The following is a 24,761-nucleotide window of genomic DNA, read 5'->3' as shown; positions in this document are numbered from 1 at the left end:
ACATGAAATAATTAGAAAAGAAAAAGAAAAAAAAAGGAGGAAAAGTAATTAAGCACAATAAAACATAAACAGATAGCCCTAGTAATACTAAGTAATAATAAGAATATATGAGAATATATGCTGATAAAAACCCGTATTTTAAAACAAATAGATCAACAGTAGATTATTAATCCTAGCTTTATCATTTACCGCCATGACTCACTATTATGTATCAGAATAGTCCGGGATCAGCTTTCTTAATTCATTTTCTGCTTCTTCCTTGCTAGCGAAGACATAGAAATGACCTTGCCATTCCACTTTCAGTTTTGCCTGATACAGGTGGCTGTATTTGACACTGGCTTGCCGTAGCCGCTGTTTAATATTATAGAAGGCTGCGCTTAATAGCTGTTGCTGGAGAGAAGTCAGGGAAGATACGAATGTGGTTATTTTCATATATAATATCTTCCTTGTTTCTGAGGAGTGCCATCACCTCTAGCTTAAATGATAATCGTTCAAAACGAACTATAAAAGATCTTGGTCGGGTCTGACGGTGTTTGATCCGGTAAGCCTGTGCTATCTCAGATTCTGCTTTAAAGTCGCCCCGATTATTTTAGAAAAAGTTCAGCTGCGAATTTCACAGGGTTTGAACTTTCTCGATTCTCCGGCAGACCTTCAATTCTGACATTATACCTTCTACTCCCATCTTCTAAAGCAGCCAGCCAGCAAGTTTTTCTCCGAGTTTTTTACATTCGGAACTGACATTTACTGCTCTTTCCTCGGCACTGGCAGCTAAATGTTCGGCCATTTCGATCCGATTCGTGAATGTCTCCTTAAGATGCTTCAATTGATCAGCAAGCGTGCTCAGTTTAACCGAGTTTTCTGAATGCGCTCTTCAATTTTACCCAAACCTGTCGAAGCTCAAGTTGTACCTCTTGACGCACCCTTTCATTTGCCTGTTGGATTTCCTGTTGGAATTCATTTCGCAGCCATTCATTGGCCTGTTTCATCTCCTGTTTCAATTCCTGTTTCAGTCTCTCAAGTGCCTTTGCCGTTGCTTTCTCATTAGCCTTCTCGCTTTTCTTTATATCTTGCGTGAGCTCAGCAAGCAACACTTTCAGTTCAGATAGTTCAATTGTGCCTTCTTGTACCGTAGATGAAGCAGCAGACTTTGCTGAAGCCTGTGTCCCCGCTGCTACAGGCTCGTGTAATTGCGTAATACAGGCTCGTGTAATTGCGTAACTGAGGCCGCGGACTTCCCGGCCTTTTCCAGTTTCAGGTAATCTTCTCCAATCGGCGAACTATCCACATCTGCACTCACGATCGCACCTTCGCTCCCCTTTTCGCTCTCAGCCGGCGACCATGTAGCGGACCGTGGTCCCGAGGAGTCTGTGCTTTCGCCCATCTGATCCAGGTCTGTCTCTGATAGGCCGTATCTTGAACTGGGGCTTGCTGATCGCAGCTTGGATGTAGCTTTAGTTTTCGATTCTTTCGAACCCCCCTTCTTGTTGGCCATGTTTATATGTGCTTACATATACTGTAGCAGTCCCTCTCGGGTTGAATAAATACAGGATATCTCAGAATAATAAGCAAATAATATGAAAAATAGCACCACTGCTAGCGGAGCTCCACTTCAGACGTCCATCTCTCGCATCGGACGAGACCAAGCCCAAGACCAAGATTTGTGATTTTAAACTGGATTAGTGGGGTAAATATAAAAAAAGTGTCATTGCCCCATACATTATGGATGGCACTGTAGAAATCAAGGAAAAGTTTTAAATTAAACATGGTTAAAAAAAAAGAAAATATATGAAAAAGAAATAAAGACAATGTTAGATACTAGCAAGTGTGAGTGCAATGAACAAATGCTCTGTGCAGGGCTGGTTTATGCTAATGGTAAAGCATAATAACTTCTGATTTTGTAAGCTGACTGTGACAGTGTTAAGGAATGCTTTACAGGTATTTAGTAGTATGGACATATAAATTAATTGCAAGAACACGTAATAGTTTAGCAACAGGGGGATTTTAAGTAATTAAAATCTTGAAGATATAAGAGCTCTAAAGACACATGAAGTGGAAGAAAATTACAAACTAAGAAAAATAACTGGGTGACATAAACTGTACTAACTAAATATATAAGAAAACTGAAATCAAATTTTAAGTACTTACATTGGAACATTAGAACAATCTAGACAAGGACAGGCCATTCAGACTAACAAAGCTCGCCATTCCTATCCATTTAATTTCTCTATTATAAAATAAAATCTTGAGACGAGACAAGACGTTTGCCAAGAGATTTTTAAGTCCTGCTCTCTCAACCATTTCAGGTTAACATCCCACGCCCACGATCCTCTCACCTTTCATTCGTGTGAATGCTTTTGTCACACACAGTTCCTGCACTCAGCTCTTATAATTTTTTACACTTTCCTCACTTTAAGTTCCTAATAAATGAAGACTTACTATGTCCAGATCTTATTAAAGAGTTATCAACAGAATAAATGAGTACACAGGCAATCCTAGCCCCGAGAAACATTGAACTCAAATGAATTAATGCAAAAATTTTTGATCAATTACATGGCAAATTGGTTAAATGTGTATCAATAGACTATGCTGAAACAGTTGGTGGTGATATTGCGGAAGATGAAAACATCAACTTACAAGATTCCGTAGAATCTCTACAAACATTAACACCATCCGGTCTTCCACCGGCCAAATTACTGTTGAAAGAAGGATGTATTGTAATGTTATTGTGTAATTTATGTATGAGTGATGGGCTATGCAGGAGGACAAGATCAGCTGTATTCAAAATAGGTTGAACAATTCTGACATGTAAAATTTTAACAGGCGACAAGAATGGTAATGTAGTACATCTTCCGCGGATAACATTAGACACCAAAGGAGATCTTGATATGCCATTTGTATTAAAACATTTACAGTTTCATGTAAATAGCTTTTGCTATGACAATTAACAAATCACAGGGACAAACATTCGAAAAAGTCGGTTTATTTATTAGAGAGAAAGAAATATTCACTCACGGGCAGTTATACGTTGTGTTGTCACAATGTAACTCCAAACACAGAATCAAAATTCAATGCAATATTGATGAAAAGTTAATGACAAATATTGTTTTTACTGAAGTTTTTCAGTAAAAGTGTAAGTTTAAAAAATATTTGCGTGTTAATTTCAAAGCTAAACAGAATGAAAACGTATAACGCAACGAAAACCTCTAACGCAACTTGAAAATATTTAGGTCTATTATGCATATGTAACAATTCCCATGAAAATAACAATCTGTTTAAATTGTACATCTGCATCCCCATATGCGAACAGCAGTGCAGCAAAATGGGTAGCGACTATTGCTGGCCTGAGGGTTGGTGAGTGAGGCGAGCAGGGGGCAGAGCCCATTTGTTCTTCTAAAAAACATCAAGTTTACTTTTGAAAATCTAACTGTCTACCCCACTACTCGGTAGCTTATTCCAAGTGTCTATGGTCCTCTGTGTAAAGAATGACTTCCTAATGTTTGTGCAAAATTTACCCTTAACAAGTTTACAACTGTGTCCCCATGATGTTGATGAACTCATTTTAAAATAACACTTCAATTATGACAAGTCTTAATCTTTTGCTAAAAATTGAAAACGCTCAGCTCTTTAAATCTTTCTTCATAACTCCTCCCCTGTAGCCCTAGAATCAACCTAGTCGCTCATCTTTTCAAGCACTGCTATGTCCTTTTTGTAGCCTGGAGAACAAAGCCAGTGCGTTATAAAGCTTGAGCACAAACTCCTTGGACTTGTACTCTTCACATTGTGCTATATAACCTAACATTCTGTTTGCCTTCTGAATAGCTTCTGAACACTGTTGGGAAGTTGATAGTGTAGAGTCCACTGCAACTCCTAAATCCTTTTCATAATTTGTACTCTTGATTTTCTGACCTCCCATTGTGTATTCAAAACTAATATTTTTACTTTGCAAGTGTAATACTATGCATTTACTTACATTAAATTTCATCTGCCACAAATCTGCCCAAGCCTGTATGCTGTCCACGTCCTTCTGTAATGATTTAATGGACTCCAAATTATCAGCCAATCCACCTATCTTGGTATCATTTGAAAACTAAACCAGCTTGTTACTTATAGTCCTATCTAAATTATTTATGTACACAGTATATTAAAAACAGCAGCAACCCCAGCAATGACCCCTGTGGAACACCATTCTTAACATCCTTAACAGCCAATGGTGATAAGGTACCTCGCATCATCACCCTCTGCTTCCTGTGTCTGAGCCAATTCTGCACCCATCTAAAAACATCACCCTGAACTCCCACTTCTTTTAATTTGATGCCCAACCTCTCATGTGGCACTTTTATCAATTTCTTTCTGAAAGTCAAGATAAATAATATCATATGCTCCACTTTGATCATATTTTTTTATTGCTTCATTGTAGAATTCCAGCCTGTTAGTAAAACACAACCTCCCTTTTCTGAACCCATACTGACTGTTCAGAATAACTCCTATACTTACTATGTGTAGCTCAATCGTTATCCTTAATAATTTGTTCCATTAAATTTCTTGGGATTCATGTTAAGCGTACTGGCCTATAGTTCCGTGGCCCTTTTTATATAATGGGATAATATTTGCCATTTTCCAGTCTTTCTGAATTTCCCCAGTGTGCAGTGACTTCCTAAAAATAAAATGTCACGGGTTTATATGTGTACTTGTTATCCTCCTTAAGGCCTCAAGAGTATGTATTACCTGATCCTGGTGATTTGATTTGTTTGATTTCAGGCTATTTAATTGAGCAGTACCCCTCCCTCTACAATTTCCAAATCCTTCACTACCTCCTTATTAGTCCCATTTACCACTGGGAGGTTATTCACTTCTTCACTTATGAAGACCTTAGAAAAATGCAAGTTTAGAACGTTCGTTTTTTCACTGTCTTTTATACCACTTTACTATTTCTGATGCACTTCACCTCCTCCTTGACTGTTCTTTTACTGCTAAAATACTGAAAGAATCTCTTAGGGTCATCTTTCACTTTATCAGCTATATTCCACTCCAACTGTCTTTTAGCCTCCCTAATATCATTCTTCATGGTTGCCCTCATGTTCTCATATGCTCTAAATTTCACTTTGGAATTATTAGTCTTATATGCCTTATAAAAGTTTTTTTCCTTTGCAGCTTCTTTTTTAACTCTTTATTAACCCCACTGTTGAGGTTTCCTTTTAATTCCAAATCTAGGTATGTAACTGTCCTGCATTACATGTAAAACATTTTTAAACCTGTTCCACTGCTCTTTGATTGTCTCCACAGTTAAAAGGTTATGCCAGTCTATCCTCCTTAGACTTTGCCGCATTTGCTCAAAATTTGCCCAACCAAAGTTAAACTTTTCAGTCAACAATTTTAGTCTTTGTATACACTCTTACAAAACACTGAGAACTGTAATATATTAAAGTCACTTGTCCCTAGTGTTTCAATCACCTCTGCACCCTCAATTCTGTCTTATTACAAAATAGTAAATCAAGGCAAGCTTCGCCCCACGTTGGTGCTTTAACATACTGTGTTAAAAAAATAGTCACTTATTACTTCTAATATCACTTCTGATTCAGGATGAGAAGGTTATTAATTTCTAAAATTAATACATGAATGCTTGCTTGGAATTAATTAAAAGGTGATTCTACAAAGTAGTATAAATAAAACGGTCTGCTTTTTAAGCACTCAGAGATTTAAATGTTGTGATGGATGGCCGGTGTTTCAGTCCAGCCGGGACGTCCTTCAACAGAAGAAAGCAGCCTTTTCAGGGCACTACATCCCCTGGGACGCTAGATGGCAGCTACCCTGGATGGAAATGGTTCCTCAGATTTCCACAGGGCAGTATGGGACATGGAGTCCGTCTCTTCAGCCCTGTTGGGTGCCGTGGGTGCCACCAAGGGGAGCTCACCAAGAACCTGGGATATATTACCATGACGCTAACCCGAAAGTACTTCGGAGTCATGAGGACGAAAACCCGCAGTACTTCCAGGATACTTGAAGAAGGCATTTGACCCTGAGAAGGAATATTTCCGGGTCATGGACTTTAAAAAGACTGTGGGAAACCCAGCAAATTAAGCCAGAGTTGGGTGGTAGAGGAACAGAGCTGCTGGGAGTAGAGGATTGGTTATTGATTATTATTATTATTGTATTATTGGAGAATTGTGGAGTGTTCGGTGCTTTGTGCACTTTATTGAAAGAATAATATTAAAGAAATTATTCTTGGTATTTTAAACATGTGTCCTGGACGTCTGTCTGGTGGGTTCCATGGGGCAAGAGCGACCCCTAGCATCCACAATTGGCATAGTCGGCAGGATTCTAGCCGTCAGTTAGGTCAGAAAACCTTTAAAATTAACATGGACAGAACCCCAGACAGCGACACATGCAACTGCCAAACCTTTTATTTTCACCGGTCCATCATGGGGAAGAAAAAAATTAAATCAAACGACAGTGCTGAAGGAAGTCAGATGCACAACAGCCCCGCGTCCATAAAGAGCAACGGAGCAACACCGCCTTATGGGAAAACAATTTTCTAGGGTGCCAATAACAAAGATTAGGTATGGGAGAGATTGAAAACATATTTAAAATAACCCACTTTGTCCCCTGCTCATACCTTGCAAATGACACACACCCAGAGATCGTAATTAAAACGGAAAGTCATCCCGCAGATGGTTCTGCACTCTCCGAGGGAAACAAAAGCACGAAAGACTTCTGCATGAGGTCAGACAGCCACGAACACGTGACCAGCCCTGAAGCAACACGGGAAGGAGAAGGTCAACCGCGGTCCATAGGCTGGAGTCAGGACAACCAGACAGATGCAAATTTTCCGAAAAGGGAGGAGAAGGCAGACGAAGCGGTGCACACTACGAATAAAGGTAAGGAGTTTTGAGGAGTGATCAATCGATCCGCCGAGAAATTGAGTCAGGCGAATCACGGTTGGCTCAAAGGTAATCTCCGGAACTCCAAATCCCAAAAGGCCATGCGAGACCCAACTGTGCAGGTGCAGGAGAAGCCTGTCAGCTCGAGGCTGGAGGGCGGGGATTTTGAAAGTCTGGGCTTACCTCCAGCCGATTTAAACAGTCACTTTAATGTGCGGGAGCTGGAAAATTTAATCCAGCCTGTAAAAAGCCTTTTCCGGGTCATAACCTTGATAAAGAAGATAATTGAGGAGTTGGGAGCGACGACTGAAGCACCTATACGGCGGGTCGATGAATATTTATGCTGCTTCGGACAGGAGTTTCCACGGATGACAGATTCGGCAGTACAGGTGGGTAAATCCGGTACCGTACAAGAAGCTGGGACGCAGAGTACAAAGGCAGCGGGATTGGTTAGTATCGGCTGCCAAGTACTCTTAAGTCCCACAGTTGATGTAGGCGTGATGACCGAGTGTCCGGTGGAAGAAGCGGGGCCGTTGGAGCAGCGGAATAGTGCTGACTTACGAGTGATCCCGAACCTTAAGACATCGCCACCAGTCTCACTTAAAACTAAAGGGGTGCAAACAGTAAAGGGTCTATCTCTCACCCATAGGGAGACCCAAACTGTAAGCAAGCCCCAGAAAGAAAAGGAGAACCCTGCTAACAAAGAGCGTGGGTGGAGGGGGCGCTCTCCCCGTGGGTGGAGAGATAGTTCGCCCCCAGCTAGTCAAAGGGCAATGCAGACATTACTGGCCTGCTTCCAGTCCCGCAGGACATTACAAATTGGGAGGAGGCTATGTTATGAATGCTATCGGCCGGGCCACTTATGGCAAGACTGTCCTGGGAGAACCAGGGAGGTTGTTAAAGGAAAACAGAAGTGCCATGTCTCCCCGTTGTTCTCCTGCTCTGGTGTTACAGGAAGAAGCCGTGGGCCGGTCAGGGCAGACAGTCCATCCCGGGGAAGGACTGCCCTTGCGGGGCTGGCCACTTCGCATTATGATGCTCAGCTGGGGGAGGAGTACTGTGATGGATTGCTAGCGTTTCAGTCTGGCTGGTACTTCACTCAACAGAAGAAAGCAGCCTTTTCAGGGCACTACATCCCCCAGGACACTAGATGGCAGCTACCCTGAATGGAAATGGTTCCTTGGATTCCCGCATGGCAGTATGGGACATGGAGTCCGTCTCTTCACCCCTGTTGGGTGCCATGGGTGCCACCAGGGGGAGCTCACCAAGAACCCGGGGAATATTACCGTGACGCTAACCCGGAAGTACTTCGGATTCACGAGGATGGAAACCTGCAGTACTTCCAGGATACATGAAGAAGGCATTTGACCTGCAGAAGGAATACTTCCGGGTCATGGACTTTAAAAGGACTGTGGGAAACCCAGCAGATTGAGCCGGAGTTGGGTGGTAGAGGAACAGAGCTGCTGGGAGTGGAAGATTGGTTATTGTTATTAATTATTATTATTATTATTGTATTATTGGAAAATTGTGAGGTGTGTGGTGCTTTGTGCACTTTATTGGAAGAATAATATTAAATTAAGTATTCTTGGTATTTTAAATGTGTGTCCTGGACGTCTGTCTGGTGGGTTCAACGGGGCAAAAGCGACCCCTAGCGTTCACAGTGTGATCCAATGTAAAAGTAATTCTAGTTGCTGCAGCTGGAGGTCCTGTAGTAACAACGCCAAGAGAGATAAAGCATAATTACTGTATCTATGCTTTAAATCTGTGTATTCTTTACATAGAATATACCTGTATATTTATTTAGTTCTATGCTATTGTGTAACGGAACAGATTAGGCAGGTTAGTTAGATAATTAACATCTATAGCATTTCTGATAAATAAATATTTTAATTATCATTCTATTAGTCTGAAAGCAGTGATTCATACAATAATTTAATAAAATGTATTTTTAATGTAATTAAATTGCATGTTATTTAATTTATTCTGTCCTATTTTTCTAGCAGCGTTTAACATAAGTTACCCAGTTATCTACTTTCTAATCCACCAACCAGTTCAGTGTCATAAGGAACTTACACCTATCCAGATAGGATTGGACACAAGGCGAGAACACCCACACCTAATTGTATATAACCTATTTTTAATCTCATTTAATGGACACAAGGCGAGAACACCCATACCTAATTGTATATAACCTATTTTTAATCTCATTTAATATATAAAGGAAAAAAAACAGATGGATTTCAAAATGTATAAATTCCATGAGCAGTAGCCACTGTATTACCCTTATGATAATTAGTTCTCTGTTCTCTAATTTTCAAATTAAATTTTCAAATGAAACCTTTAGTAGATTATCTTATCCATTTTAAAGACTCTCATAATTTTATTTTGTGTTTGTGCATCTTTATTACCTGTGTCTGGATCTAGACAGGTACAACTTGAACTCAGCAGGCAGTTCATCCTCTGAATAAAGTCTGTCTGAGAAATAAACCCTTCTTATTCGGCAATTTGCATGTATCTGCAGAATTGGATGAATAAAAAGAAGGTTCAATAAACGAATAGACAGATGGACATCAGCAAATACAGAAAATTCAGTTTTTTAAGACTAAAAGAATATTTCAAGTAGAATTGAAGTTAGAGATATATACAGTAATATAAAATCAGTAAAAAATGCATCCTGGCAGAATAGCAATGAACATTAATCCCATAATAATTATTGATAAAATGACAGCAACAGATGTCCTCAAAAGTAATGTATAATGGCAGTCAGAAGAACAACATTTTAAACCACAAAGTAACTTAGCTGCCTTTGTAAACTGAGGGCCAACTACACCTGAACACGATGGGTCTCAATATACTTTGTCCTGAATGTCTGCCATGTGAAGTCAGGCAGATTGAACTGTATGTAGTTCCATCCTTCATCTAATCTTAAAGGCAATGTGCAGCTGAAGGTTTTGATTCTCGTGGTACTCTGAAAGTTACTGGCACGGAAACGCCTACGCATGTCTTTGTCATCTACAACCTGCAGAGCACAACAGTAAAGGTATTTAATTAGACACATAATCAAATATATAGCAGTATTACACAGATAATAACTTGTTAAGTTGTGTTTAAAAGCAGTCTCTATCATGTTCTAATCTCTCAAACATGGGATATACACATAACTATAACAGCAATATTTATTTGACAAAACATTACAACAATGTGCATCCCATTAAGAATAAATGGAAACAAGTACCTTGTGGATTCTTAATCAAACCTTATATGTAAAAGAACATAGTACATGACATGTAAATCATATTCTCATGACACATTCCTCCTGTTGAGACAGATTTATTACAGCAAAACTATGTACAAATTTCCAGTAAAACATCACATTACACATTTTTAAAATCATGAAGTCTTACTCATTTTATACAGTTTTATTTATACCTCATTTAAACAAGCTTACATTATGAACATAGTTACTTACATCTGCTCAGTAAGTGTTTTAAGATGGTTTCATTTTTCTTTTAGACCTACTTGATATAGTTTAGTCCTCATTATTCTTCTTTATTTTAGATTGTTGTGCCACAGAATCACTGACAGACTCATCACAGGGCTCCAGACTGTGACTAAAATGGTCGCAAATGTGCACAAAAATAGATTAGTGATTATCATTTCTACTTAGATCACCAGTGGCAAATGAAACCATTATAATTAGTTTCATTGTAACAGATGCAAAAAGCATTTTTATTATTGTTGCCATTAACATATGTGTCAATGTTGGGGGTGGTGGTCGGTGGATTCCTCCTTGGAGATCCATATTTATAATAAATCTCATATAAATATATCTAATATCTAATATAAATCTCAACAGCCCTTGTACTAAAGCCTGTGGACCACTATCACCCTCTACTTCCTGTCTTTTAGCCAGTTCTGTATCTACACACTACACCCTGCTCTCCCACTTGTCTTAGTTTGATGTCCTGTAACGGCCGACCCCTTACCCGGCCGGCAGCTACACCTCCAAGACCTGTGGCCTGGATTAATTGCTGAGGTTAAATCTTAATCATGCCGTACCTTTAACAAATTAAACCTTTCCCCCACAATCGACGGAGTAAAAAAGCACAAAAGAAAAGCAGATATGTAAACTTAAACTGATAAATTGTATTAAATGAAACAGACAAGCTAAACAAATTATAAATATCCCTCCACCAAAGCAACACCGTGACGAATCCCTATATGAATATAACAACCCCTCCCTTGCCCTTGTAACATATAACAAACAACACAAATATCAAAAAAGAATGAATGAAGCACGGAAATTAACGGTCGTGAACTTGAGTCAGAGTAACAAGTGTCCTGAATGCAGATGACTGGTTAACCGATATATGGAGTGTTTGTAATTCCCGGAACAACATGGAACAGCCTCACCGTGTATCCTCGGCGATGGTGGAAAATGATCCGACCCCGGGGTCTCTCGTGATGAGGGTGTTGGAGTGAGTCCGGTGTAATGAAAGAAACTGGATGGAAATGCGCGATGTGGAATACAGCAGGTACAAGTGGTTCGTGGTCGTAAAATGAATGTCTCCTTCTCTCTCTCCTCTCTTTCTCCTTGTTTCCTCTTGTTTTTATAGTCCTGTGACGAATGTAATTGGATTAATTGAAAACCGGTGTTTTCCAGGTTTGGGGCTGCAATCTCCTTCCATCATCCATCCCCCTTTACGGGGACGGCATTCACTGACACACACAAACAGTAAACGGGACGATGGAAACAAGACGCACATGGTACGAACACAAACACTATTACTACTATGTAGCCCCGCTACATTCCCCCCCCCAGCCTTGGACAAGGGAGGGCCAAAGTACGGCTTGATATTGGCCACATGAATAGTGTCAATCTTGGAGTTAGTGCCGATACCCCTTTGAATCTGGAAATTAACTGGACCGGTTTGTTTCATGATTACTGCTGGACCTAACCATTTAGGCGCAAGCTTGGCGGAGAACCACTTGCTGGCATCCGAGAGGTGGTGGGCTGTAGTCCGGACCAAGTCTCCCGGCTTGAAGTGCGCTTCCTTCCGCCGGGCATTATATAACCGGGCATGTCTGGACGTCGATTCCACCAACCTCTGTTGGATTCTCCGCCGAAATTCTTCTAATTTTAAAGTGTTATTGTGAAGGGTGATTCGTGAACTAGGGGCTCCAGGTAAGAGTCGGTCGAACGGCAGCTGTCTGCCTAGTGCTACCAAAGCAAGCGTTTCACCTGTGGCCTCGTGCACCGCGGTGTTCAGGGCAAACCGGAGCTCGGGGAGCCATTTATCCTAGTCCTGATGGTGTTCACCCACATAGGAGGCAATCATGTGCTTCAGGGTCCGGTTCACTCGTTCAGTCATGTTGGCCTGGGGATGGTATGCTGTAGCAAGATCTTTCTTCACTCCCCAGGCTGTATAGAGATCATCAAGGACTGAACTCGTGAACTGGGGACCCCTATCTGAGATGATGTTCTTCGGGACCCCCCAGTGGGTGAATATCTCATTCTTCAGGGTGAAGCTCACCCTGCTGGCACGGGCATCCGACAGTGCAAATAGCTCCACCCACTTAGAGAAATAATCCACTACCACCATCAGGACAGTCTTCCGTGAGCTGGTCATCGGGAATGGCCCCATCAGATAGACCCCCAAAGTCTCTCCTGGTCCAACTGCGATCGTCGATTGCAACATCCCTGATGGTTTACCAGGTGGGTTCTTCAGCTGTTGACATGTGTGACAGTTCTTGACGTGGCGGCAAACATCTGTCCGGACCGATGGTCACCATGCCACCCCCAGAATCTTCAAGAGGGTTTTCGTCCGGCCAAGATGACCACCTCGGGGATGAGCGCCTCCGGGACCACAAGTTGTTGTTGCAGGCCCCCCAAAGATGGAACAGATCTATACAGAACTCCCTGGAGGTCCACAAAGTGTACACGGTCAGTGCGCTGTTTATCCAGCTCCTTCCGAATATTTTGGCAAAAAGGGCTGGAAGCTTGTGCTTGGGGCCAGATCATAAAGAGTACTAGGTAGTGATGGAAATACCTTCTTCGCTTCTGCCAAGCACACCATCCCCGAGGACTCTGATGCCCTAGACAGAGCGTCAGGCACGATGTTACTACAGCCCTTCCGGTACGTCACCTTGAAGGTGAAATTCTGGAGGCGCAGCACCCACCTGGTCAGTCGGGAAGATGTCTTCGGGTGATTAAACACCCAGGTCAGAGCATGATGGTCTGTGTACACTTCAAAATCAACCCCTTCTAGAAAATGTTTCCATTTTTCCACGGGACTCCTTTTCTGCTGTTGAGTAATTGAGCTCGGCGCCGTGCAGCGCTCGCGAAGCATATGCAATGACACGCTCTTCCTGGTTCTTTTTCTGGATGAGCACGACCCCGAGCCCCAGGTTGCTGGCATCCATATGTACTTGAAAAGGGAGCCGTGGATCAGGCTGGGCCAGGACGGGTGGCTTTTGTAGATGTTCTTTCAGTTGCTCGACTGCGTCCTGGCATTCTTTGGTCCATTCCCACGGGACATCCTTCTTTCTTAATTGGTTTAAGGGAGCCGCTATGTCGGCCAACCGAGGGATATATTTATGGTACCACCCCACCAATCCCAAGAAACGCTGTAAAGATTTTAAGTATGTGGGGGTGGGGTAGTCTCGGATGGCCGAAATCTTTTCTGGGTCTACAGCAACCCCCTCTGCAGACACGATATGCCCGAAGAAATGGATTTGGGGCTGAATGAAGGTACACTTTGTGTTCAGGGTGAGGTGTGCATGCTGGAGACGATGAAAGATGGTATCCAAGTCCTGGAGATGCTGTTCAATTGAAGGGGAGTAAATAATAACAATGTACACAAAGCAGATTTTTCCGATTAACCCCCTCAGCACTTGTTCCATCAGCCGTTGAAAAGTGACACCAGCGTTCTTTAGGCCAAATGACATGGTTTTAAATTGGAACAAGCCCTCAGGGGTGATTACGGCCGTCTTCTTTTTACTCCCCTCATCCATCGGCACCTGCCAATAGCCACTGCGGAGGTCCAATGTACTAAAAACAGCTGCTCCATGCAGTGACTCGAGTATTTCATGAACCAGGGGCATGGGATATGCGTCCAGGTTTGTCTTTGCGTTCACACCCCTGTAGTCCACGCAGAAACGAAAGGCGTCATATGTTTTCTTTACTAGGACTACAGGGGACGCCCATGAGGAGAATGATGGTTCAATTATTCCCTCGGCGAGCATTTTGTCTAGATGTTGTTTAATAATATCCTTCTTCAGTGGAGAAACCTGATACGCCTGGTGTCTCACAGGGACTACATCGGAGGTATGAATCACGTGGGTAACCCCCCGTGCGACTCCTAATTTCTCTGTCCATACCCCCGACCACTTCAGGACTGGCCTGACCTCTTCGCGTTGTTCCTCCACTGGGGCAGCCGCCGAGGTTTGATTTTCCCTCCTCACTACTGCGTAAAAGTTGAGTGGCTTCAGACTTAAGTCTTCCCTAGCTTTATGTACAAAATTGCATACCCCTTCCCCTGGCATCGTATTCCCCCTGGGACAGAGATGAATAGTCATCTTCATTGCTGTTACATAATCTAGCCCAAGGAGTAACGGGATGGACAGGTGCCGGTCATCCAGAACGTAGGTCTCCATTTCCCAGGTGGTGGACAGTACACTGTACCTCAGAGGGACTCTGCCCAAAGCCTTGTGTTCACTTCCATCCGCCAACAAGAATCGGACAGATGTGGCAGGTGTCATTTTATCTGACGGTCGGCAAATCTTCCTCCAAATACTATGTCTGATGAGAGTCTTAAGGACTGGGTTTCTTTTGTACTGGACTGTATTTTACTCCAGTACGACTTGGAGTTACCCCAGTCCCGCTCCACCTGTGAGCCAACCCTAACCAGATCTTCAACCGACCCCACAACCCCCCTGAGACACCCAGCTACCCGCGGGTTACAGGCATTAAGGATGCGGCAGACTACCTCTTCTTCAGACATGGCCGGCCACCACTTTAAACACAAAGCCCTATATTCATAGGCAAAGTCCTGGATGGAATGTGTTGGAAGTTGCACCATGGATCGCAGCTTGTCTTCAAGTTCGGTCTCATAATCCTCAGGAAGAAAAGCTGCGAGGAAAGCTTGTCGAAAGGATTCCCAGTCCGTGAGGTTTTTCTTCGCTGTCAGCCACCAGCTGCGCACTGACCCAAAAAGGGAGGCCCCTATCACTCCCAAAGGTTCTTCAACTGTCAAAGGCGTGACAGCCAAATACGCCTCCCCTTCTTCCACAAAGTTGAGGACATCTGTAGAATATTGAGCCCCCAGCTTGGGGAAGGCCAGGCGTACCCCAGGGGTGGGAGGACGGGTAACGTATATAGCACCTTGCGACCCCCGAGGTGTCGAGTGGATAGGTGACTGACAGTACGTCTGGAGACTCTTCCTGACTTTCCCCTGAAGAGATTCTCGCCAGCGTCGATCCCGCCTCTGGAGGCACAGCACGATCTCTTGTCCCAGGAGTTTAAGTTGTTCATTAACATATTCTTTCATCTCCTCTTGGGAGCTGCTGATGCGGGTCCGTAAGGCTTCTTCGCGTTCTAATGCGCTTTCGGCTACCTCACAGACCCTCTCATTTACATGAGCAAGTTGCTGAGCCAGATCTTCCCATGGAGGCGAAACATCTTCCTGGCCATCCTCTTCAGGTCCATGGTGATTTTCAAGGTACAGCGACTGTAAAGAATCTACCACCTCCTGCACCGCTGAACATGCTCTGACCATGACGTGGCGAGCCCCGGCTACTCCTTCCTCACACTGCAGTGAAGCAATGGTGTCGTCCAGCTCAGCACGCACTACAGACATGATGTTATTTTTTTTTATTTTTTTTTAAGATTCCTCAGAGAGGGCACCACTTATGTAACGGCCGACCCCTTACTCGGCCGGCAGCTACACCTCCAATACCTGTGGCCTGGATTAATTGCTGAGGTTAAATCTTAATCAAGCCGTACCTTTTAACAAATTAAACATTTCCCCCACAATCGACGGAGTAAAAAAGCACAAAAGAAAAGCAGATATGTAAACTTAAACTGATAAATTGTATTAAATGAAACAGACAAGCTAAACAAATTATAAATATCCCTCCACCAAAGCAACACCGTGACAAATCCCTATATGAATATAACAACCCCTCCCTTGCCCTTGTAACATATAACAAACAACATAAATATCAAAAAAGAATGAATGAAGCACGGAAATGAACGGTCGTGAACTTGAGTCCGAGTAACAATTGTCCTAAATACAGATGACTGGTTAACCGATATATGGAATGTTTGTAATTCCCGGAACAAAATGGAACAGCATCACCGTGTATCCTCGGCGATGGTGGAAAATGATCCGACCCCGGGGTCTCTCGTGATGAGGGTGTTGGAGTGAGTCCGGCGTAATGAAAGACAAACTGGATGGAAATGCGCGATGTGGAATACAGCAGGTACAAGTGGTTCGTGGTCGTAAAATGAATGTCTCCTTCTCTCTCTCTTCTCTTTCTCCTTGTTTCCTCTTGTTTTTATAGTCCTGTGACGAATGTAATTGGATTAATTGAAAACCGGTGTTTTCCAGGTTTGGGGCTGCGATCTCCTTCCATCATCGGGACGGCATTCATTGACACACACACACAGTAAATGGGACGATGGAAACAAGACGCACATGGTACGAACACAAACAACATTATTACTACTACATTCCAACCTCTCATGTGGTACCTTATCAAATGCTTTCAAAACAAGTAACAGCATATGCTCCACTTTGATCATATTCTTTTGCTGCTTCCTCAGAGCATTCCAGCATGCTGGTAAAATAGGACCTCCTTCATCTGAACCCATGCCGACTGTTCAGTAAAACTCCTGTTCTTGCCATGTACTGCTCAATCTTGTCCTTAATAATTCCTTCTACTAATTTACCTGTGATGCATGTCAAGCTAACTGGCCCAGTGCACAATGACTTTCTAAAACTATGAATCAAAGGTTTATATATTTACTCAGTAGCTTCTTTAAGTACTTGAGGATAAATATCTGGTCCTGGTGATTTGTTTGATTTCAGCTCATTTAATCTGTAGTCTTTAATATCTGCCTCTATTTCCAAATCACTCAATGCCGCCTTAATAGTCCCTGTTAATGCTGGGATGTTATCTACTTCCTTATACATGCAGAAAATCTGATATTTCATTATCTGTATTTCTTATTTCCCCTTTACTACTCATGATACACTTCAGCTCTTCCTTGACTGTTCTTCTACTCAAATACTAAAAGAATATATTTGGTCATCGTTTGCCTTATCTGCAACATTCCTCTCTAACTGACTTTTAACTTCACTAAAATCATTCTTGATGGTTGCCATCATACTCTCACACACCCTAGGATTCATATTGGAGTTACTAGTTTTATATACCTTGCACAGCTATTTTTTTTCTTTGTAGCTTCTTTTTATCTCTTTTATATCCTTACCTACCCACTGTGGATTTTTTTTTAATTTACCACTAATTCTGGTTCTTGAATTGTACCTGTCCATTATATGTAAAATGTTTTTAAACCTGCTCCAGTGTTCTTCAGCTATCTCCACACTTTAGACTTTGTGTATATATTCAAAATATGCCCTACCAAAGTTAAACTTAACAGTTTGTCTTTGCATCCGTGCTCCACCAAAACACTAATAATTGTATTATATTATAGTCACTTGACCATATAGGTTCAATCACCTCTACACCCTCAATTATCCTGGTTATTACAAAAAATGAAATCTAGACAGACTTTTCCTTGTATTGGTGCTTTAACATACTGTGGTAAAAAAAAAAAAAAACTCCTGCTCTAGTACTCCATTTTTTGCAAAGTTAGCCCAATTAATATTTGGATAGTTAAAGTCCCCCATGACTATAATGTCTCCATTTAATCTTGCCTTTTTAATATTACTAAAAAGATGTGCATTGAAGATACTGTCTGCACTGGGGGTTCTATACCTCATTCCTAAATAAGATCTCTTTCCCTAATGATTTTCCAGATGAATCCAGATGTCCTCAATGAGATGTGGCTCATCATCCAAATGAAGAAAATTTGTATTTAAATTCTTCTTTACATAAACAGTAATTCTGCTCCTTTTCTGTTCTGTCTATCCTTCCTAAAAAATGTGTATCCCTCTATGTTATACTCATCCCCATCTTCGTTATTTTGCCAGGTTTCTGTTATTGCTATAATTCCATAATTATGCCTGGCTACCTAAAACTACATTTTATTTTTTATACTTTAGGTAAGCTATTCTTAATGTGTGACCAATTCCCTACTTTAAGCAATCTTCAATTAAGCCACTCATGCACTTTCCCAACAGACTGGTGCCCCTTCAGTTCAAATATAAACCGTTGTGGTGCCCCTCTGGTTCATTGTGGAAGAACAGGTTCCATTTGTTCCAAAAGGAGTCCCATTGTCTCATACACCTACGCCAGGGGTCTCCAACTCAAGTCCTGGAAGGCTGCCGTGGCTGCAGGTTTTCATTTTGACCCTTTTCCTTATTGGTGACTAGTTTATGCTGACCACTAATCCTAACCCTAACAAACTTCCTTTGCTTTCATTTCAACTGACTTACACTTTAAGACTCAAACTCCCCTAATTATTATTTCTTTTTTCCTTAATTAGCAGCCAAATAATAATGAGATACAAAATGAACCAACACACAAACTGCTAACCTGCATCCATCACACAATATCTAAAAATAAAGACAGATGGCAGTCTCTGTGATGTTGAACTGCTCAGGTCCAGAAATCACTTTGCTGGTGGCATTGGGAAAGAAAGTCCACAGTTTTGAAAATGTCTGCTGTGGCAGAATGAAAGCACCAAGAAGCCATGGAACGAATTAACAATGGATTTAATGAACAAGAATCAGCTTCTAATTAAGAAACTGGTTGGAGTGAAATTGGTTGGACTTTGATGGTCTGACTTAGCTGGTGGTCTGTTGGCTCACTAACTTCAAATCTCATTTTTTGCCATTTAAGGAAAAAATTAAGCAATTCAGAGGACTGAATCCTGAAAAACAAATGAAGTTAGAACAAGTTAATTAACAGCAAAAACTGTTCACTAATTAAAAAAGAGTTAGAATAAAAACCTGCAGCCACTGTGGCTCCTGAGGTCCAGAGTTGGTTTGTCTTAATTTTTGCATGAAGTTTGCAAATTTAGAATTTACTGATTTTATGAACCTTAAATAAGATCTAGTGGAACACACAGACCTCACAGTAAAATGAAGTGCACGCTTGACCAAGTTCATAATATGGTCCGAAAATCAATGCATAGTAGGTTTTGTCAAATAACATAATATATTGTGCACAGGAATGGAATAACCATTAAGCAAAATGAGCACGTGCTTAGGGCATCAAGGGAATGGGGGCACCACAGAAATTTTCCATTGCTGACTTTACTGTGGACCACATGGTGCAAAACTGCAATATAAACACTTTCCATCTTACTGTAATTTTTGTTTTATTTTGAAAAATTCAATTCTATTTTATGATTCATTATTGTTTATATTTTGAATTAGATGTATATGAGAGCACAAAAATCTTTTATGTGTTTAGTCTCTCTAAAAGTCTTAATTGGGCTCAATTGTGCAAGGTGAATGACATTTGTCTGTGTTTTTGTTTTGTTAAACTTGCCGTATATTTGTACAGGCTTGGATGTAAGTGATGGTAGCATATATTAAATCATAGTTTTTAAAGAGAAACGTCTGTATTGTCAGGCCATGAAAGCTTTTGGTCAAGTGGTTCTCTAAAGAGGTATGTACATGTAATGAATAAAGTGGCTATGTGTTTTTACTCCAGCAAAGTGTGTGTTTGGGGGAACGCCTTCGAGCCTTGTGACACTGAAATATTTAATCAAGGAAATGGGGGATAATGGGTGGAAGAGTATCGTTTAGTCTTCCATGAGTTTTGAGCAGTAGGACAGTGCAACAGACGATTGGGAGGAGTGGTTGCCTGTTGGATACTATGATGAGCTAAACATGTCATACATCATTTATTTTTGTATGAAAACTATTGGTTTACAAGTGAATACCAGTGGTTTATGAACAATTACAATTGGTTTTGCATGTGAAAAATACTGTTTTCATTCATATGAACTATATTGGTTGTGTCTGTATACCTGTATTATTGGTTTGTGCGTGAACTATATCTGTTTGTATATGCATAGCACTGGTTTGTATATGAACTATATTGATCACGTGTGTGTATCACTGGTTCCAGTATGTTTGTGATTGGTTTGTGAGTGAACTGCATCGGTTTAGGCTTGCATATTATCAGTTTAGATATGAACAATATTGGCTTGTGTTCTGTGCTGGTCTAACAATGGATCTGTGTATGCACTATTTTGGTTTCATGCACATCTTACTCTGGATTCATGTGGGTAAAATGTCAGTTTTGTGCTTGAACTCTATTGGTTATATGTGTGTACTAGGTCGGTTTCTCATATGAAACATACTAGTTATTGCATGCGCACCCTATTACAACTTTGTTTATGAACTATATTGGTTATTCATGTGATCTTCAATGGAAATGGGAAGGGCAAGAAGCAGGTACTTAAGGGCCAGTACAGTCATGGAGTATCCAGAAAAGTGGGTGGGAGGGGGATCTGTGTTTAAACGGAGCAGTATTTTTTTTCTGCACAATATGTGTGAAAGGACTTGGTGGTAATTATTACTATTTAATAGAATCTATTTAATGAACACAAGGCTGAAGTTAGGTACGTATTCCTCTGTCTTTTTATTCACTCCCAACTACATGCTTGCTTGCAACCCAGTTTTTGCAAACTAGTTACTTCTTTTAAAGGCAAAGTATTCTATATTTACGACTGACACCTTTATCCAACATAACATTTAGTTAGTACTGGTTACATTTCTTATGCTCAGCGATCCCGCACTGTGCCGCCCAGGTAAAGTGACTTGTTCATGGTCAGTGTTGGAAATGGACCTTCAAGTTGAATCATTTGGCAGGTTCACTTCCACCACAGATTTTGTATTCTGATGAAACTATTACTAGCACTTATTGTTGTAAATATGAAAGTGCAGCCTTCCCCTGTTTCACTATTTCTATACTTCCACTTCCATTTCTCTTTTACCCACATATTAATTATCTCTCTTCATAATATGTCCATATCACTTCAACCTACTCTTCTGTATTTTTTTTAAGTGATCTCTCCTAATATGTGAGATTGTCTCAGTTCTTATTCTGTCATTCTTTGTAACTCCACAAATCCTTCTTAATATTCTAATTTCTTACACATTTTTTCTCCTGCGCCCATATATTATTGCTGGTCTTACAACTGTCCTAAAAACCTTACCTTTAACCTTTCCTTAATTCTTTGATCTCACAGTACTCCTGATACCTTTTTCCAATTGTTCCATCCACACTGCACACTGTGGATTATCTTGGCATCCAGTTCTTCATCTTGGGCTACCAATCATCATAGATATTTAAATATCTTCTCTTTTCAATAACTCTCCATGCAGGCTAATTTCTAAATCCTGATCCTATTTAAACTTCAAATATTCTGTTTTCTTCCTATTTATTTTTAATCCTCTATCTTACAAAGCCCTTTTCCATTCTTCCAACTTCACTTTTGTTAGGAATTATTCCTTTTTACCTTTTTACAGGCAGTTGTGCATCAAATTTCAATATTGAGCATTTGTACTGGAGGTTTTAAGAGGTCCTCAATTAATTTAAACAACTCCATTTGTATGGGAAACTAATTTTTGGCCCATCTTGGCTGCAATTTTATCATGTGCATGTTGCCTGTTGTTAGGGCATGCAATGGTTGTTATGGGAGTGTTCTTGGAGGTAATGACTTAGGTATTAAGAGTAAAAGGTTTTACGGGGCAATCTGAGCTGCAGATAAAAAACACCATAATTAAACACTTGCTGAAAACTTCATAATTTGTATTTTGACCTTTAGTTTTTGTCCCTAACCTTTTTTTTACTCTTTATTTTTGGTATTGACACACTGTCTTCTTTTATCCCCCAGTTTTGACCAGTTTCTGCTTTCATGTCCTTATCTTGGTTCTGCAGATCTCATCTGCCATACAGACACAACATTTTCCATGTTCTCCTTTCTGAAGTTCTACAACAGGATATCATCAGCCAAAAGCTGATTGATCTTTTATCCCATGAATCAACACATTTCACAAATGCCAGGAAAAGATACAGACAATACTAAATGCTCCATAACTGAAGGATGTTTCTGAATTCAATTTTGAATTCAGTCTGATGCCAAGTAGTATAAAAAACAAATATAAAAAATACTACAATGTACAAAAGGCAAATAAATACAAGGGCCAAAATAGCAAAAATCAAACCATGAGGAAAAGGTCATGTAACATAAAGGCCAAATAACTATGCAAAAATTACAATAGTATGGACAAGATCAAACTGTACAAAAGGCAATTTCATACTCAATGAACAAATTTGAAAAGGCCAACAAGTAAAGGTCTAAATCCAAAATCCATTGGTTTGAACTCAAAATCCCCTTTTAACATACAAGGCCTTGAATGACTAAGGTCTATCTGATCACATCACACCAGAGCTCACATTATTTTAAGATGCTGGCCTACTTAAAATACCAAGAAATAATATAACAGTGGAAGGACGAGCTTTTAGTTGCAGGGCAACTAAAACACTAACCAAAGAGTTGCTAATGCCAGAATCAAATTTGTTAAAATTAGACATCAAGCACTAGAATCATTTTAACCACCATACAAAGTTTAGCCATTCTCAGATGGTGAAATATCTAAAAATAATCACTGGGAAATTATGCAAAAATGGTGCAAGTCTCATATGCTGCCTCAAATACTTATAGCAAGATAACGTATAACTTGATATATAAATATAAGACAAAAAATATTCATGGATTTCTTTTGCATACCCACTACTAGATTTGAAAGCATGTTCAAATAAGAACCACATTAAAGTAGTTAATTTGGTGTCCACCCCAGTCATGAAAAAAACACCAGTTATGCAAGAGTTTTCAGACATTTCAAGTGGTATCTTACCAGGTCTATAAGAATACCCCATCTACCATAAAACAGTGTACAATGGCTTAATTGTGCTGGAGAAATCTGTGTAGAACACAGTACATTCTCATTTAAATCTAGAACATTATGAACATTATAGTCATCTGTCTTTAGAATGAGGAAGAACTATGCTATATTATACTATATTGTAAATACTACAATGGGTCCTCAGACTTTTTAATCTAGGGGCCAGCTTACCATCCTTCACACTGAGGGGGCCAGAGTAGGAGTGAAATACAAAATATATGGACATAATGCCATAAATCTAGGTACATTTGAGAGGCAAATTGTTTTTCATGAAATTAAACAAGTTCTTTGAAATGTAATGAAATTGCAATATAGCCTGTAACCCAACAATACTTAATCATGGTACTTAACTAAATCAATATGAACTATGAGTCTGTTTTTGGCTAACAAGAAAGTCTATGTCAGTTTCCATGTTTGTCCTGGCCAGTTGTAATAGGTTACATAGGTATGCATCAGTGAGTCTGGATCTGGTCAGAGATTTGATGGGTTTTAATCTGGTCTGCTCACAAATGTAGGTGCTTCTAAAAATGGTTGTCATTTTCAGTACATGTTTTATTAGATAAGAGTAAGTCTCAGATAGGAGAGAAGAATGAAAATTAATTAGGCTGCTTGAATTGAATGTGTGGTTCAGACTGTCAGTTTTGCAATTCTGCCAGATCCAGCTTGTAAATGGCATCAACAATCTCAATGCCTGTGGCAAAAGGGTTTGAAACAATCAAATCACTTTTGCATGTACATCAAGCTCTCAAACTTGTTTGTGGAATTCAATTTGCAACATTTCCAAGGTTTCTACACAATTGTCGGGAATGCAACTGATGGTTTTTTAGCTGATCGTGTAGAATATTGGGAAGATGGCAGACATTTTCTTCTCTTCCTTGTTTAAGAAGGAGGCTCAGCTTTACTTTAAATGCTTTTACATGTGAATGCATATCATGGAGGAGTTTCCCTTTCTGTTGAAGCTGCAAGTTGAGACCACTTAGTTGCTCTGTTATAGCTGATAAAAAAGCACTTTGTTTGGGACACCGTCAGTTGTCACGCTGGTTAAATTAGATTAGTTGAGTCCCAAATTATCAACAGTTTGGTTGACCTTTTCGTAGATGTCCTCTCCAATTGCCATGTGGTTGATGCTCTGCAGTGCAGGGAGCTCTTCTGTGATCGAGTTATTCATTAGTTCCTCGAATGAAAATCAAAAGCTGTTCCATATCACAAATATCATTGCTTTCATCAATAACACTTCTTTGGATTTTCATTGCTAATGCATCAGCAAATTGTCACCCATTTCTTTCACTCTATGTGAAATTGTTGGTGCGGAAAGACTTACCACACTGAATAAGTCTGCCTTCTCTGGACAAATCTTATTAGCAACAGAAACCAGACAATCTTTCACAAACTCTCCATCAGTGAACAGTCTACCACTGGTAGCTATTAGCTTGGCTACTTGAAAACTGGAACAAACTGACAAAGTATTTATCTGTTTTTGTTTTAAAAATGTTTTATGCTGAATCGTCAAAACATTTCTTAATTTTCTCAGACAATCGTATTTTTTTTATATTGAGATTCATAGTGCCCAACGCAAGCTGTATTCTAAACAAAAAAAAAAAAAATAGTCATTGGTCCACTGTTGATTGAATATCCTGCACTCAAAATCAAATTTTCTTTTCTTTGACATTGTTTAATGTAGCTAGTTTGGGATTCATTTAATAAGTTGGGGTAAAATGATTGCAGGAAGTAATATGGGTATTTTTTTAATGTTTCTATGGTTGCTCCA

General features: G+C 40.3%; 1 protein-coding gene across 1 annotated transcript in view; it reads right to left on the bottom strand.

Annotated features, from left to right (window-relative positions):
• Positions 1 to 24,761, bottom strand: part of LOC120534978 (cilia- and flagella-associated protein 20-like) — a 63,969-nt gene that overhangs the window by 13,661 nt on the left and 25,547 nt on the right. Inside the window, exons 3-4 of the mRNA XM_039762475.1 lie at positions 9,709 to 9,897; positions 9,287 to 9,393 (exon numbers count right to left, since the gene is read on the bottom strand). Of these exons, the coding sequence (XP_039618409.1) occupies positions 9,287 to 9,393; positions 9,709 to 9,897 (296 nt within the window). The remainder of the gene's footprint in view (positions 1 to 9,286; positions 9,394 to 9,708; positions 9,898 to 24,761) is intronic.

Source organism: Polypterus senegalus, chromosome 9, assembly GCF_016835505.1.
Source record: "Polypterus senegalus isolate Bchr_013 chromosome 9, ASM1683550v1, whole genome shotgun sequence".
Taxonomy (NCBI): domain Eukaryota; kingdom Metazoa; phylum Chordata; class Cladistia; order Polypteriformes; family Polypteridae; genus Polypterus; species Polypterus senegalus.
This window is presented reverse-complemented; position numbering and strand designations above follow the sequence as displayed.